The sequence below is a fragment of the Mytilus californianus genome, unplaced genomic scaffold (genome assembly GCF_021869535.1).
Source record: "Mytilus californianus isolate M0D057914Y unplaced genomic scaffold, xbMytCali1.0.p SCAF_4, whole genome shotgun sequence".
NCBI lineage: Eukaryota > Metazoa > Mollusca > Bivalvia > Mytilida > Mytilidae > Mytilus > Mytilus californianus.
The window spans coordinates 55,324,947-55,340,788 of NW_026262690.1; the positions used below are offsets into that span (position 1 = coordinate 55,324,947).

At 32.3% G+C, this 15,842-nt stretch overlaps 1 protein-coding gene across 2 annotated transcripts in view; it reads left to right on the forward strand.

Moving 5' to 3' along the window:
* Nucleotides 1–15,842, forward strand: part of LOC127698443 (GRIP and coiled-coil domain-containing protein 2-like) — a 52,948-nt gene that overhangs the window by 17,878 nt on the left and 19,228 nt on the right. For both annotated transcript variants that reach the window (XM_052201893.1, XM_052201894.1), the window contains 7 exons: nt 744–860; nt 3,784–3,903; nt 7,411–7,599; nt 7,903–8,010; nt 9,133–9,258; nt 9,728–9,890; nt 15,622–15,722. In XM_052201893.1, coding sequence (XP_052057853.1) covers nt 744–860; nt 3,784–3,903; nt 7,411–7,599; nt 7,903–8,010; nt 9,133–9,258; nt 9,728–9,890; nt 15,622–15,722 — 924 coding nt within the window. The remainder of the gene's footprint in view (nt 1–743; nt 861–3,783; nt 3,904–7,410; nt 7,600–7,902; nt 8,011–9,132; nt 9,259–9,727; nt 9,891–15,621; nt 15,723–15,842) is intronic.

Below are 15,842 nucleotides of genomic sequence, written 5' to 3' on the forward strand. Positions count from 1 at the left end.
TTTTATGGTATTTAAATGTGTAATTTCCATTTTGTATCCATATGCATGAATGATTAAGTCATGCATGCAAAGGTTATATAAATTCTTATTGTGATTGGATATGTTCTTGGTTAAATTGACATTTATAGTATTAGAGTAGGGGTCTTTTTGCTGAAGTCTGCATACAAACCTATAGAAAATTTATACTTTTTTGAACATTTAAATTAGTGGTTGACCTCTACCCACAAAATCCATTAATATTGGTATCCCAAGAATCAAAATGAATCCACAGTACATACCATATGGAAATCCTTAAAAAATATTAAAAATTGAAAATGAATCACTGAACATGCTGAATGAGAATCAAAGTTAAGGGCATCTATGGGGTTAAGTGGAATTTTGGCCTTGGATTTTCCCTTATTGTGTAACTAAATAAATTGTGTACACGGCGTCCTCTATGTAATGTGTAATTGTTTATATAAACTGTCCTTAACAAAAACATGGTCTGGGTACACAAGAGGAACAACATCTAATGGAGTGCATTGATTTCAAGTTCCTTTATAATCACATCAATTCAGAGTGTAAGAAATATGAGAAATACCTTCATCTTTAACTGACTTCTGTTTTAAGAAATATAACTTTTAATTTGAATTTTCATTTAAATCTTGTGCACACACTACACATACAAACTATTTCAAAACAAAAAAGTATATTTATTTTTAACATTCGTCATTATGACATTAAGAAGATTTAATATTTTTCAGGTATCCACTGAAAAAGGGGTATTAGAGAAGACACTACAGGAAAAAGAAGCAATTATTACAAAGCTTAAACAGTTGGTTGTCAAATGTAAGAAGGAGGCAACAGAATTAAAAAACAAGGTAACTATAATTCTAACTCATGTTCCTAGTCTAAGTAAAAAGGTTCACGTGTGTGCAGGCCATAAAAATCTAACACCAGCAAGATTAAAGACATCTTAGAGACCCAACAGTAGTCCTGAAAATTTACTTGAGTTTGTTTGGAATTTCCAAGCTTCTCACTCTTACTAGTGTTTTATTCTTTTCATCTGTTAAACATACAAGTGGATTAAAGAATGATAAATTGAAGGACAAACAATGCATATACTGTTTTTTCTGTGCCAAATATCTCTGATTCATATCAAAAGAGTGATAGTTTAATAGATTTAAGGTGAATAGTACAATAGTAGGGGTCCTTCGTGGTTTTTTTTGCTAATTATTTTTCACTACAATGTATTGAAATGTAGTAGAAACGGTTTAAACTACCCTTAATGTATATATGTATAGATTCTACATCAAGTGATACAATATTTCTCCACTCGAGACAGTTAAATTTTCAAATTTAAAATGGATGCTTAGTTATATTTTTAAATAATGAAAATTTAAATGTTGACAGTGGAAAAATATCGTATTGTACAAGATTGAATGGTGTAAACTGTTTCTCTAATGATTTACAGACAATATGCAGACAAACTTTTTCACTGATCTGTTCTTGATATGTGATGTCATCAGGCAAGGTCATCTTTTTTTGTGAGGTCAAAATAGCAAATTTAGAGGAAAGAAAGAAATTTGACGTCATAATTGAAGTCTGACCAATGAAGAACTGAGATCAAACGAACCTTTAAAGTTATACTGTGTATTAGTTCTTGATTCTTGGTATAAATTTAAAAAAAAAATGTATCCTACCGTAGTCTATAATCGGTCATCAGGTCGGTTCGTTCGGACTTTGTTATTGTACTTATCACACGGAAAAACTCCGCATTGATGTCACTACGGTAATACCAGCGTACAAAATTAGTGCAGAATACTTTTTTGTACTCTTCTAAATAAACAAACATTTCTTAAGATATGTTTTCATTGTTATTCTAAAGTATTGTACAAAAATGCCAATTTTCTAATGGCCGTTTCGAACCTGACTTCCGAATGCCTAAAAACATTCCAGAACTTCAGAAAATCCCTCTTCCAGCCTCCATTGCTTTGTTTTCATTCCATTAAGCGCCATCAATCTTAATGGCAGACCAAACAGGCCAAGCAAATCGTATTTTTAAGAATTTCAAAATGGCAAGCACCTTACGTCTTACACGATTTTCCCGGGGAAAAAAAACCATCCAAATTGAAAGAAAAACTTTGGGAAACAAACGATAATCATGCCATATTTCTTTTCAGGAATATAGAGTAGGTTAATAAAAAACAATATACATATATTTTTCATAAAAAAAAAATTTGGTTCAAAATAAAGAGATCGATATTCTGACCATAAGTAAATATTCATATAAAATTCCATTGATTTCAAATTTCATGGCTAATAATGAGGTTTCCTATTGAATAAACCCCCAATTTATTGCAAACTATTTCAAAGCAATATCATACAAACAAATAATATAATTGCCTTGTACTAAAAAATCACCTAATTGACAGTAGAGCAATTTGATTGGATATAACGATTCAATGTGTCACGTGGTTTTGAAGCCATTAGAATTTGAATGTAAACAAACCGGGTCAGCTGCTGCAGTATGGAACAACATCGTACATTCAGTGACCAAGAAACCATTATGTGTAACCAAGCTTGACAATACACAGTAATAAAAAAACAAAGCAAAGTCTACAGAAAAATTAAATAAAAAATGGCCTTAAGTGCATGACTTACCACCATTGCGGGATATAAGAATGATTTACTTATAAATGGACTTAGTTTTTCTGCCGGGAAATATTACATTCACTCTGTGGTTAAAGTTTTTAAAATTTTAATAACTTTCTTAAACTATCCTGGGTTTGTACCAAACTTGGACAGAAGCTTGTTTATGATCATAAGATAGTATCTAGAAGTAAATTTTGTAAAAAAATAAATCCATTTTTTCCTTATTTTCTTTTAAATGGACTTAGATTTTCTGCTGGGAAACAACACATTCACTCTGTGGTTAAAGTTTTTAAAATTTTAATAACTTTCTTATACTATTTTGGATTTGTACCAAACTTGGACAGAAGCTTGTTTATGATCATAAAATAGTATCTAGAAGGAAATTAAAAAAAAAAATCCATTTTTTCCGTATTTTACTTTTAAATGGACTTAGATTTTCTGCCAGGAAACTTTAAAATGGACTTAGATTTTCTGCCAGGAAACAACATATTCACTCTGTGGTTAAAGTTTTTAAAATTTTAATAACTTTCTTATACTATTTTGGATTTGTACCAAACTTGGACAGAAGCTTGTTTATGATCAAATGCTAGTATCTAGAAGGAAATTTTGTTTTCTTCCAGTTAACATTACATTCAGTCTACAGTTAAAGTTTTTAAACATTTATTAGATTCATAAACTATCCTGGATTTTTACCAAACTTGGACAGAAGCTTCTTACAATCAAAAGATAGTATCAAGAGGAATATTTTTATTGATTTACTTCCTCATTTTAGTTGAGCCTGCGATTAACAGAAAAAGTAGCCGAGACACTGGGTTCCGCGGAACCCTTACGAATTTTTGTTTGTTAAAACACTTTTGAAAACTTTGAAACAAATCAAATGTTCTGTAAGCTTTGTTGGTTCTATTTTTGTTTATCATTAAATTTCCATGAAAGTCTTATATGGATACTGAGACTTTAGATGTCTTTGTTGTGTTGAAGGGTTGCTGTCTCATTGATATTTGTCCCATATCTCCTTTTATTCATGCAATATATCATTTTAGTAGATATACACAATATTTTCACTAAGGCTTAACTTACTGTAAGGTTATTGTAGTTGAATAAGAAATCAGTGCTGAATTTCTTTCTACATTTTTTACATATGTATTTCAGCATGATGCTATGAAAACCCAGTATGAATCTGTAGTAAAGGAAAAAGAAAACCTTCAGAGTCAACTGGATAACTTGAGGAAAGATCAGGATGCTGATAAACAGCTGATGGATACTCTTAAAGTAGGTAACCTGTAAACTAATACAGGTTAAGTTTGTTTACCATTAAGTTGTGGTCACATCAACTTGAAACTTACTATGCTTGTTCACTGTAATGTATACTTTAAAATTATATGCCAAGTTATTGTTTTGACCCTGATTTCAGGGTTCACTGACCATGATATAGTGGAATCAGTACATTCTCATGTTAATATTTGGTTATTGTAGTTCACCATGAAGTTATAGTCACATCAACTTCAAACTTAATACTCATGTTCATGATGATGTGAACTATTCTAATTAAATACCAAATTGGAGTTTTCACCCCAATGTCACAGTTCTCTTAACATAGAAATTTAGTAATAGTAGGGCATGATGTTATATGGTCACTGATTCTTGTTATACAACCGCAAAAAATTTTTTGGGATCGTATAATGGTATGATGTTGTCGTCCGAAGACACATTGGTTTCCGGACAATAACTTTAGTTTAAGTGAATGGATCTCCATGAAATTTTCAAGAAGGTTCAATACCACAAAAGGAAGGTTGGGAATGATTTTGGGGATGATGGTCCCAACCGTTTAGGAATTAGGGGCCCTAAAAGGGGCCCAAAACAAGCATTTTTCTAGTTTCAGGATAATAACTTGTGTATAAGTATTTCTATTGCTCTGAAATTGTACCACAATGTTTAATACCACAAGTAAAAGGTTTGGATTCATTGTAGGGGTTATGGGGCCAACAGCTAAGGAATTAAGGGCCAAAAAGGGGCCAAAAACAAGCATTTTTCTTGTTTCCAGACAATAACTAGTGTGTAAGTGTATGGATCTCTCTGACATTGTACCACAAGGTTCCATATAACAAAGGGAAGGCTGGGATTGAGTTTGGGGTTAATTGCCCCAATTATGTAGGAATTAGGGGCCAAAAACAAGCATTTTTCTAGTTTCCAGACAATAACTTGTGTGTAAGTGTATGGATCTCTACAAGGTTCCATACTACAAAGGAAAGGCTGGGATTGAGTTTTGGGGTTATTGCTCCAAAGGGGGTTTCAAAAAGTGGGGGGGGGGGATTTTTTTCCCAATTTTTTTAAGGGATTCATATTTTTTTTCAAAATTTTTAAAATTTCGAATTTTTGAAAAGTTTCAAGAAGAAATCTTCAATTGCACAGTATTGGGCAATGGATTTATAAGATCTTTGACCACATTTATTTTGTGTCAGAAACCTATATTATGTCAAAAATTTGATCACAATCCAAATTCAGACAGTATCAAGCTTGAATATTGTATCCAAATTTGCCCCAACTGTTCAGGGTTTGACCTCTGCGGTCGTATCAGGCTGCGCTCAGAGAAGCATTTTATTACAAGTTGTTCTAACAAGAAGTGTTCAAATCTGTTCAGAGCTATTTTAACAAAAAATGGTAATGAAAGGGTCAGAAAACTGCTTGAACAAAGGATATATCCTTAACGAGATTAGGTGATAGCTATAAAAGATAACTCAAAACTCATATACTGTGGATTCATTATTTTTAGTTGGATACCAATTTTCGTGGATTTCGTGGGTACAGGTGAGCCACAAAATTAAATGTTCAACGAATAACAAATTTTCAATAGGCTTGTATGCAGACTTCGACTCAACCACGAAATCAAATATCCACGAACATGTAAGTTTTCCTTAATCCACGAAAATTGGTACCCACGAAAATTAATGAATCCACAGTAGGTTTCAAACTGTTGTTAAAGTTTTGACACTTCTGCATCTATTCTTTAACTAGATTAAACTTGGTCCTATTGTATAATTTAGATCCGATTATTAAGAAAGCCAATGAATAGTAATGTTCATAAAGTGAGTGATACAGACCAGGAGGTGCCTTTAATATATTTTTATGCCCCCGCCGTAGTGGTGGGGGCATTAAGTTTTACCCTTGTCCATCTGTACGCACGTAGGTTCATCCGCACGTCCCAAAATTGGTTTCCGTTCTCTATCTTGAGTTTGCCTCAACTAAATGTTATGAAACTTATACACAATGCTTATTACCACAAAACACAGATCAAGTTTGAATTTTGGTGGGGTCACTTAAACCATTCTAGAGTTATGCCCCTTTATAAATGGAAAAATTGCAAAATTTTTAGTTTCCATTCTCTAACTTAAGTTTGCCTCATCCAATTGTTATGAAACTTATACACAATGCTTATTACCACAAAACACAGATCAAGTTTGAATTTTGGTGGGGTCACTTTAACCGTTCTAGAGTTATGCCCCTTTATAAATGGAAAAATTGCAAAATTTTTATTTTCTTCTAAATATCAGGTAATTTTTATACGACCGCAAAAAAATTTTGCGGTCGTATATTGGTATGACGTTGGCGTAGTCGTCGTCGTCATCGTCGACCGAAGACACATTGGTTTTCGCACTCTAACTTTAGTTAAAGTGAAAAGATCTCTATGAAATTTTACCAGAAGGTTCAATACCACAAAAGGAAGGTTGGGATTGATTTTGGGGGTTATGGTACCAACAGTTAAGGAATTAGGGGCCAAAAAGGGGCCAAAAATAAGCATTTTTGTAACTTCCAGACATAACTTGTGTGTTAGTGTATGGATCTCTCTGACATTGTACCACAAGGTTCCATATCACAAAAGGAATGCTGGGATTGATTTTGGTGGTAATTGCCTCAAAATTTTAGGAATAAGGGGCCAAAAAAGGGGCCAAAAATAAGCATTTTTGTAACTTCCAGACATAACTTGTGTGTTAGTGTATGGATCTTTCTGAAATTGTAGTACAAGGTCCCATTTCACAAAGGGAAAGCTGGAATTGAGTTTGGGGGTAATTGCCCAAAACATTTAGGAAAAAGGGGCCAAAAAGGGGCCAAAAAACAAGCATTTTTCTAATTTCCAGACAATAACTTGTGTTCAAGTGTATGGATCCCTCTGAAATTGTACTGCAAGGTACCATACCACAAAGGGAAGGCTGGGATTGATTTTGGGTGTAATTACCTCAAAATTTTAGGAATTAGGAGCAAAAAACAAGCATTTTTCTAGTTTCAGGACAATTACTTATGTGTTAGTGTATGGATCTCTCTGAAATTGTACTGCAAGGTACCATACCACAAAGGGAAGGCTGGGATTGAGTTTGGGGAAGATGAATCATAAGGGGGTTCAAAAAATTTGGGGGGGGGGGGGTTTCCTTTTTTTCCTTTTTTTTTCTTTAAAATTTTCCATTTTAAATTGGTTATTTCTGATTTATATATATGTATATAAAAGCAAATAATAATGATATGGTTTGAATAAGTAAATAAAAAAATTTAAGTTCTTAGACCACATTCGTTCTGTGTCAGAAACCTATGCTGTGTTAAATATTTAATCACAATCCAAATTCAGTGCTTTATCAAGCTTGAATGTTGTGTCCATACTTGCCCCAACTGTTCAGGGTTCGACCTCTGCGGTCGTATCAAGCTGCGCCCAGCAGATCATTTTATTTCTTTATGTTTGCTTTGTTAAAAAAACAATGTTGGTATCATAAGGCAATAATATTCTTACAGACACTACAAGATGAACACAGTAGAACTTTGGAAGAGCTTCATAAGGCTAAGAAAACTGAAGAGGAATTTGAAGCAGACTTGCAGAAGACAGTTCATGATTTATCAAATCTTAAAGAACAACTTGCTTTGTCAAAAGATGAAAAAGAACAGTTAAATAAAAAAATTGAAAAACTGACCTCAGATTTAAAGGTAAGCAGTAGTTGCCCGAAATTTGACTTGTTTCACATTGATAACTAATGATTTGTAAGTAAACAAATACTTTATTTTAAGAGGGTCACAGAGATAACACCTATAGAGCTTATTTTCCGTTAGTTCCTAATATAAAGAAAACAATACAAATCTACGGTTGATAAATCAAAGGAAAAAATAGTAAAAATTCAAACTGTGAACTGATGTTGCTTGAACTGTTTTAAAATGTTAAATATAGAATGTAATTATTCTGTCAAATGAACAAAAATGATGTAGCTAAGATAATAATTCTGTTAACTATAGACATCAGAAGCCAGTATTACTGATCTAAGTGTCAAATTAAAAGCAACAGAACAAGACAATGTGGCAAACAAAATCCAGAGAGAAGAATTATCTAAAGAAAAGCAACAGGTATTTTTTATTTAAATGTAAACACAGATTTTTCAGTTCCTTGTTATTCTGAAGGTATGAACAAGTTATGAACCTCAAGAAAATTGAAAAGACTCATCTTAGCCTGCATATTTTTTTAAAATTCCACTTTGAAGGGAGGAGAGTATACTTGTTTATTTTAGCCATTTTGGCTGTGTATATTTAGGCCAAACCATCATACTGTATCTGTTATTTGATTTCAAACTCCATCTAGTTAGCTACATCATGTTTTCATTCCCCACCTATGATATTAGTGGGACATTATGTATTCTAGTCTGTGCTTCTGTTTATTTGTCAAAATTCCATTTGTCCATACATCATCATGTTAAAGTTGTTGGTCAAGGTAGTTTACCATGAAGCTGAAGGCAAATCAGCTTGAAACTAAGAACACATTTTCATTTAGAAGGGTTTTCTTCTGCATTTTTCTTTTCAACTACAAATGATAACTTCTTGATATTTGCCTCATTCTTAGCTATACAGTGCGATACATTTTCAGATCTACTTTCTGTTTTACATATACATGTATACCTCTTGTTAAAGATGTGTACACTGAATGTTATGCAGGTATACAAAATTCCATCACATTTTTTTCAACAACCAAATAACAACTTGTTGATTTTGATAAGAGGCTTCATCTAGGTTAGTTATAACATGCAATGAATTAGATATCATACATCTTAAAGAGCAGATAAAAACAATAAAAAAGTTGTCATATTTTTCTCTTCGGTTATCTGTATTTTTTATGCCACACTTCAGATAGGTTAGTGGTACTGTTTGATACATTTTCAGAACTGCCATCTTGTCATGATGTAGCCATTATTTGCTGAGTTGACGTAAAGAATCCACCCTTAGGTCCATGCAGATAGTTCATGCTTGACAAATTGCACTACCTTATACTTATATATTATGGGTTGCATTTCTTTGTCATATGTCCCCCGATGAATTCTATGCATTTTTGTTGGAAGAACATTTATTGTAAAGGTCATATATTTTACATATTATGATCAGCACTAGATCTTATATCATTCTTATTGTCCTTATTTTCCGAGTCCTTTGCTCAAAAACATTTAAAATCTTTAAAGGATAATCTTTTATTTATTTAAGGTTCAAGCAGCTATGTCAGAACTAGAAGAAAGTAGAAAGAAAGATCAAGAGAAACATTCAGAACAAATCAGTGGTTTACAGCAACAGATACAGATAATGGAAAAGGAGTTGCAAATGGCTAAACAAGTGAGTATCTCCTATTATATTATTCTCAACTTTTGTACAAGAAATGTCGGTAAATTCTTAATACAAAGTAAAACTAACTAATACATTATAGTGCATGACAAAATTTAGTGGAAGTGGACCGAAAATTAGTTTGTACGAAACAATTGATCCAAATTGGTTTAATAGGGATAGTATCCTTTAAGAAAGTACCACTTCTTAAGACATCTTCAAATTTTATTTTAAAATTTTACATTAAATAATTTTTTAGTTTAAAAATATTACTATATGTTAATGGGGATTTATTTCAAAGGACTGATATTAACTTCCTGTAGTATTATAATAAATGAAAAGGAATTACAGCAATCACTGAAAATGCTGCACAATACCAACAACACCTGACTCCTCTGGAAAAAAACCAGACATACAAACAACAACAAACAACAATGATTTTTTTGCCAAAAGAAAGTTAATATTGTTTTTCACAATTTAGGAAAGTAAACAAAGTAGTATGATGGACTTAGAAATGGCTGACTATGAAAGGACTGTGCAGATATTGAACAGTCAACTCGTGGAACGTGACCACTCCCTCACTGAGTTAAAGATAGAGGTCAAAAGATTAGAAGATCGAAATAAAGTGTTGAAAGAACAGATAGGTTTGTTTTTGTGTATAAATATCTATCTTCATGAGCCAGTGTAACATATCTACTTTTGCCGGAGTTATGAATTTGAGTAAGGTACCTGAATATGCTGGTAACATTGAATAGTCAGTCATTAAAAAGTAATTTTCTTCATCTTTTTATAATGAAGTTAATGTCAGTGTTAATCAAGTGTATGTCGATGTTGATATAGGGTTTGATCTTTATAGCAAATTAAGGCACAAATGGATGAAATAACAACAACAACAATACTTTATTTAGAGAGGGTTACACAGTTAGCTATGTAACTAATCTTCCCTGAGGCCCTCATCATAGAAAAAAGCAGAAACAAAAAGCAAACATATACATGGCATACATTAGTATAAAAGTCAAGTGTAATGATAATGTTCAGTACACTGCATAAAATGTTATGAAAAAATAAACATGAAGAAATAATTAATATTCAATATTTTTTCAACTGGTTGATTTCAATAAATGATCTGTTATTTTGTATTTGAAAGAATTAACATTTGTAATATTTCGTAACGATATTGGCAAATTGTTCCACAAGAATGGTCCAGAATACATAAAAGATTTCTTGAACAATTCTATTTTTGGTTTAGGGAGTATGAGGTTTCCTTGAACAACATTTCTCAAGGGGTATGGATTTATGTCTGAAACATAATGAAACTTGCCAGTAAGATATGATGGGACATAATTTTTGATGCACTTAAATGTCATCACAAACTTATGATATTTTATTCTCTGTTCAACTGTCATCCAGTTTAAGCGGTTGAATAAGGACTCAGAAGGAGCAAAAGGGTCTGTTTCTAGTATTATTCTAGCTGCTCTCTTTTGTAATTTTAATATCCTATTTAAACCCTAATTGCTACACCTACTCCACACTATACAACAATAATCAATTAGTGGTAAGATATAACCATTATAGAATAATTTTCTGCATTCTAGATTTAGAAATTTCTTTTATCTTTAATAGTAGATATAGCCTAGATGAAATTTTTGAGCAGATCAAATCAATTTGGTTTGTCCATGTGAGGGAAGGGTCAATTTTAATGATTAAGAGACTTTCGCATGTGGAAAATTGTATCACTTGATTATTAATAGTTAAACAACTTTCACTGTAATGTGGCATTGTATCAATATTTTTAGATTTACATATAATAATACACTGTTCAAAGTTAAAAAGTTATTTTATGCCTTGCCATGAAAATAATATTTCACCAGTACAATTATCTTTCATAGTACAAAAAGTTTTGGGAATTAGTTATTTTTCCTACAATTTTCGCTTGAGTGATAAAGTTTTTCATTCAGGACCTTTTTTCACAAACTAAAGTAATATATCAATTTTACTGCTATATAGTCTTTGGTATTTGCACAATCAAAGAGCTGAAAGCTCTGAGGAAAAATGACGCCACTGTCTCTAATATTGTGATATTTTTTATGCAAGTCTTGATTTTCACATACCGTAATTAGTTTAACATTCCAACATGTCTCGTAAGCATATAATTGATATTCGTATATGTGTGTGTTATGTGAAGATGACAACTGGCTGTTTTTTTAGTACAAATGTATAGGTCAAGACTACCTGAATGATCTACAGTATCCAATGACTACTGGCTGTTTTTTTTCTATAAATAAATAGGTCAAGACTACCGGAATGATCTACAATATCCAATGACTACTGGCTGTTCTTTTGTACTAATAAATAGGTCAAGACTATTTGAATGATCTACAATATCCAATGACTACTGGCTGTTCTTTTGTACATATAAATAAAGACTACCTGAATGATCTAAAGTATTCTAAATAATGTGATTTTTGTCTTGCAATTACATTTTTCTAAATCAAGAATATAGACTACTAGTATCCTTTTCAAACCAAATGATTATGAAGAGCCTGTTGTTATCAAGCTCTTATACCCCACATACATATACTCATTAAATAAGTTACTAGTGACCTAGTTATTTCTGTTACTTGAAGCAAATTATATTTCTGTAGATTTAGACAATAGTATAATATTGTTTTACTAGTTTTATTTCACCTTGAAGATTAGACAAATAGGGATACTCCTTTGATTTTTTATTTCATGTCAGTCAGGTCGCTTTATATGAAACTTGAAACCACTTCTCTGCCATATTGTTATTTCATAACAACTCTGCCCTTGACCATGTTGACCCATGTAATTGATATTCATTCTTTAACCATATACATGTATCATAGTCAGTTAGTTTTTGATTTTGCACTCCCACACCACCTTTCAGGTCAAATGTCTGTCTCCATTTAAGTTAATGACATTGAACAATCATGGTATTAAACACAATTTCAATAGTGATAATGCTGTTCTAGTAAGTCACCATATATTCAACTTGGGTAGCATTCCAGTTATTGAAATTTGTGTCAGATTAGAACAATGATCTAGACCTTTAGGAATGGATCTTACAATTTAATATGGAGCCATAGTATGGGACCCCTACACGGTAACAAAAAAAAACAAGCTTGAAAGGATTCAACGTCAAGCGGCAAAATCTATCACCAGAAATTACAAGTGAAGAGAGGATGGACGGGATACGTCTCCAAAATGCTTGCCTAACTGGAACTACAACAAGATCTCCAGACAAGACGAACAAGGAGTTGAAGCCAGAAGTTAATATTTATGTAAAAAGTAGTTGAGGGGCTGATTCCCGCTATTGAACCATACTGTCATTCTATAATATTATTGTGTAAGTATTTCTGTATTGTCCTTGTTATTGGTCCATGTCTTGGTGTACTGCTGGCCGAGGACCAACAATAAGGCCAATACAGAAATACATGTAATAGTATCTTTATTAATTAACTACAGTGTTACAATATTTTTTTATTTCATTTCACAAGAGATAAACATTTTTACCTTGAAGTGGAACTATCCAAATCTCAGTTTCTTTTTATAAGATGCAATATCTTATGATTTGGTGCCGTTTCCATGTATCTTCAGCCTGTTCTCATCTGATGAATTTTTCTACCCTTTCCAGTCACTATAAAGTGTTACAACTTTAATTTAGACACAACACATAAATAGTAATTGGAAAGGTACTGCCATTGCATGTGTAATGCAAATATATTTTTAAAAAAAATAATGTAAGAGTTGAAATTGATACAACTATCCATAAGCCAATTGACCAAAGAACGAAGATTTGCGCAATTACAGAATGCATATGCCTGGTTCGGGTTTAAAAATAAAAGACCGTTTACAAAACATGAGAAGCGAAAGTAATCAGTAAAAATCGATTTGTACCATCGACATGATGAAATTATGAGGTCGTCAAGAAATGAACTTTGTGATAATTTACTCGTTCCCCAAACCTGAAATAATTCCATCGTCTACTTTCAAAATGCTTTTCAAATGAATGGGACCGTCTTTAACCTAAAATATATGCCATACTGAACGTTTCAGCTTGTTTATGGTGAGTAAATAAAAACTGCGTCGTACAAACAACTGTTTACTTTCAGTTTGAGTTTATCCTGACTTACGATCTAAAAACTAGAGACGTCCTGAAATCCTGTTTTGGCCGGATCAGAACTCGGCCAATACGGAAAAAAAATCTGTATTGGCCGAGTTGACATCTTATATTGCATATGCAGTTTTCATCATATTAAGTACAATAACAGTGTAGTTAACTAATAATGATACAGTTACAGACTCTGCTGCTATAACTTTGTAAACAAAGATTCATACGCACCGCGTGGGTATAACCGTATTACTAATTTCCGATTATTAAAATCTTCGTAAATCTGGATAAAGACCAGTTTCTATCCAATGGATATCAAAATGATTCCGATTATTACTTTATTAATGATTGTAAAGTTGAAATGGCATGAAAGGCTGACATTATTTAGGAGAACTATTTTGTCTAGCGATTGCTGATCATTGGAGGGTAAAAAGTCCAACACCATAACAAAACGGATCTATTTATCATGTATACATACCGATTGTTTACGATTGTATGACATGTGCATACAAGTGAAAGCTCGAATACATATGAAATATATAACAAAGGGATAGCTCCAAATACCATTTAATAACAAAAAACATATGGACAGGTCAAGATATCTTTTTGGTAAATAAAATAACGTATGTAAACTGGTTCCCGTCCGACTACAACACTTTGTTCGAGTGTAGCGTAATACAAGCAGATTCCAGTTAGTAATAGTATGTAAAATAGTAAATATGAAACCGAGTGCGGTAGGCGGAGGCATAATCAACTTCCGTTAGTTCTGGTCAATGGTATCGGAAACATGCCGCTGATAGCGTCATTTTCCAAAAATAAACATTGTTTAAGGGCATTGCTTTTGTGCTGAGGGTAATATTTTGAGCCCAAGAATACCACCTGACATCTATGTCTGTGTTTACAATTTGACCTCATGGAAACCACCTTGCCAGTAGCTAGTGCTGCTTTAGTAATGGCATGAGTTCAGTGATATATTTGCAGGGCTTACACTATTTCATAATCATAGGGAGAATTGACTACTCTTTTTGAAACTGATAAGGAGAAGTGGTGAGACTTGAAAGAGAAGTGCTCTTTCAATCGCTACAATGTTTGGTTTTTACAATAATATAAAGGGCCATATGCATCCTATTTATTTTATATTTTTTATATTGTTCAAATCTTACCTAGAATACAATTAAAGTAACATTTGTCTTAAATTATAGTTTACATTATTTATAGTTACACAATTATATTTTTCCTCTTGTCAGAAACTACCAACTAAATATCTAGCACTAAAAGAACTTTTTTATATCAAAAAGGAAAAGAAAGTATCATATATCATTATTATCAATTAAAATTCAATTAAAAAACTATTCTGTTTATCTTGTTTATGAAATTCATTTTTCTCATTAAAAAGATATACAAATTAAACAAAGTTAAACAACTTTAATCAATATAAATTGAAACAATGCATTTACTTGGAAATATATACATTAAGCAAGGAGATCTAACCAAAAGTCTGCATTTGGAATGTGTAATTTTTCCTTTTGGGATCATTACTCCTCTGTCAGCTGTGCCATTTGTGCGTCTGTGGTTATTATCATAAGAATACAGATTTCGGTCATAGCTGATCCGCTTCCGATGAATACCGCCTCGTATCCGTGGTTTGTACAAATATTTCAATGATGGACGAAGGAAAATGTACGAAAATAAATATTTTTGACAAGCAATTTGGAAAGGAATATGATGCTTTTAATGCAATAAATGGATGAAACGTTAAAAACTAAAGAAAATTTTCATCAAGTTCTAATGAAGTAACAAACTTTTTTTGCTGAAAATCCGAATGTTTTGATGCTCGCTCTCGAGGAACAAGTACCAGAAGTGAAAGAAAATACTTCAAATAAAGTTGTTTGCTTGAAATAACATATGACCAATCTGTAAAGTCAATGCTTTCACCTTTTTTCTAAAGAAATATAGTTTATGTTTTTGAATTTCTTTACTTATAAATGAAAAATTGCTGTTTTATGGACTTGGTAATAATGTAAAATTGCTGATGACGAAAACGAGTAAAGGCAACTATTATGAACATGGGGGAGACTAAATATTGCTTTTGATGGTCAGGCAAAGAGAAGTGACAGACGGGAAAGCAACTTCATCGCCCCAGTCGCCCGCTAGTGTGAGCCCTGCATTTGTTATAAATGATCTGTTCATAAACCATCTTTATGTGCTGACGCTATTATTGAATCTCATTTTTTCTTTTACAGATTCTGTTGATGAACAGAGAATTCAGGCAGATGATAGAGCAAATAAAATGAAAACCATGCTTGTGAAAACCAAGAAGGAATTGAGTGATGCTAAAAAAATGGTATTTATTTTTAATAAGATAAAATATAATGATAGCTGCTTGATATATTGTATAAAATTATGAGGCATCTTTGGAACTGCAGAACTGAAAGTCCTGAAGTTAATGGACCCTGTTTTTGTA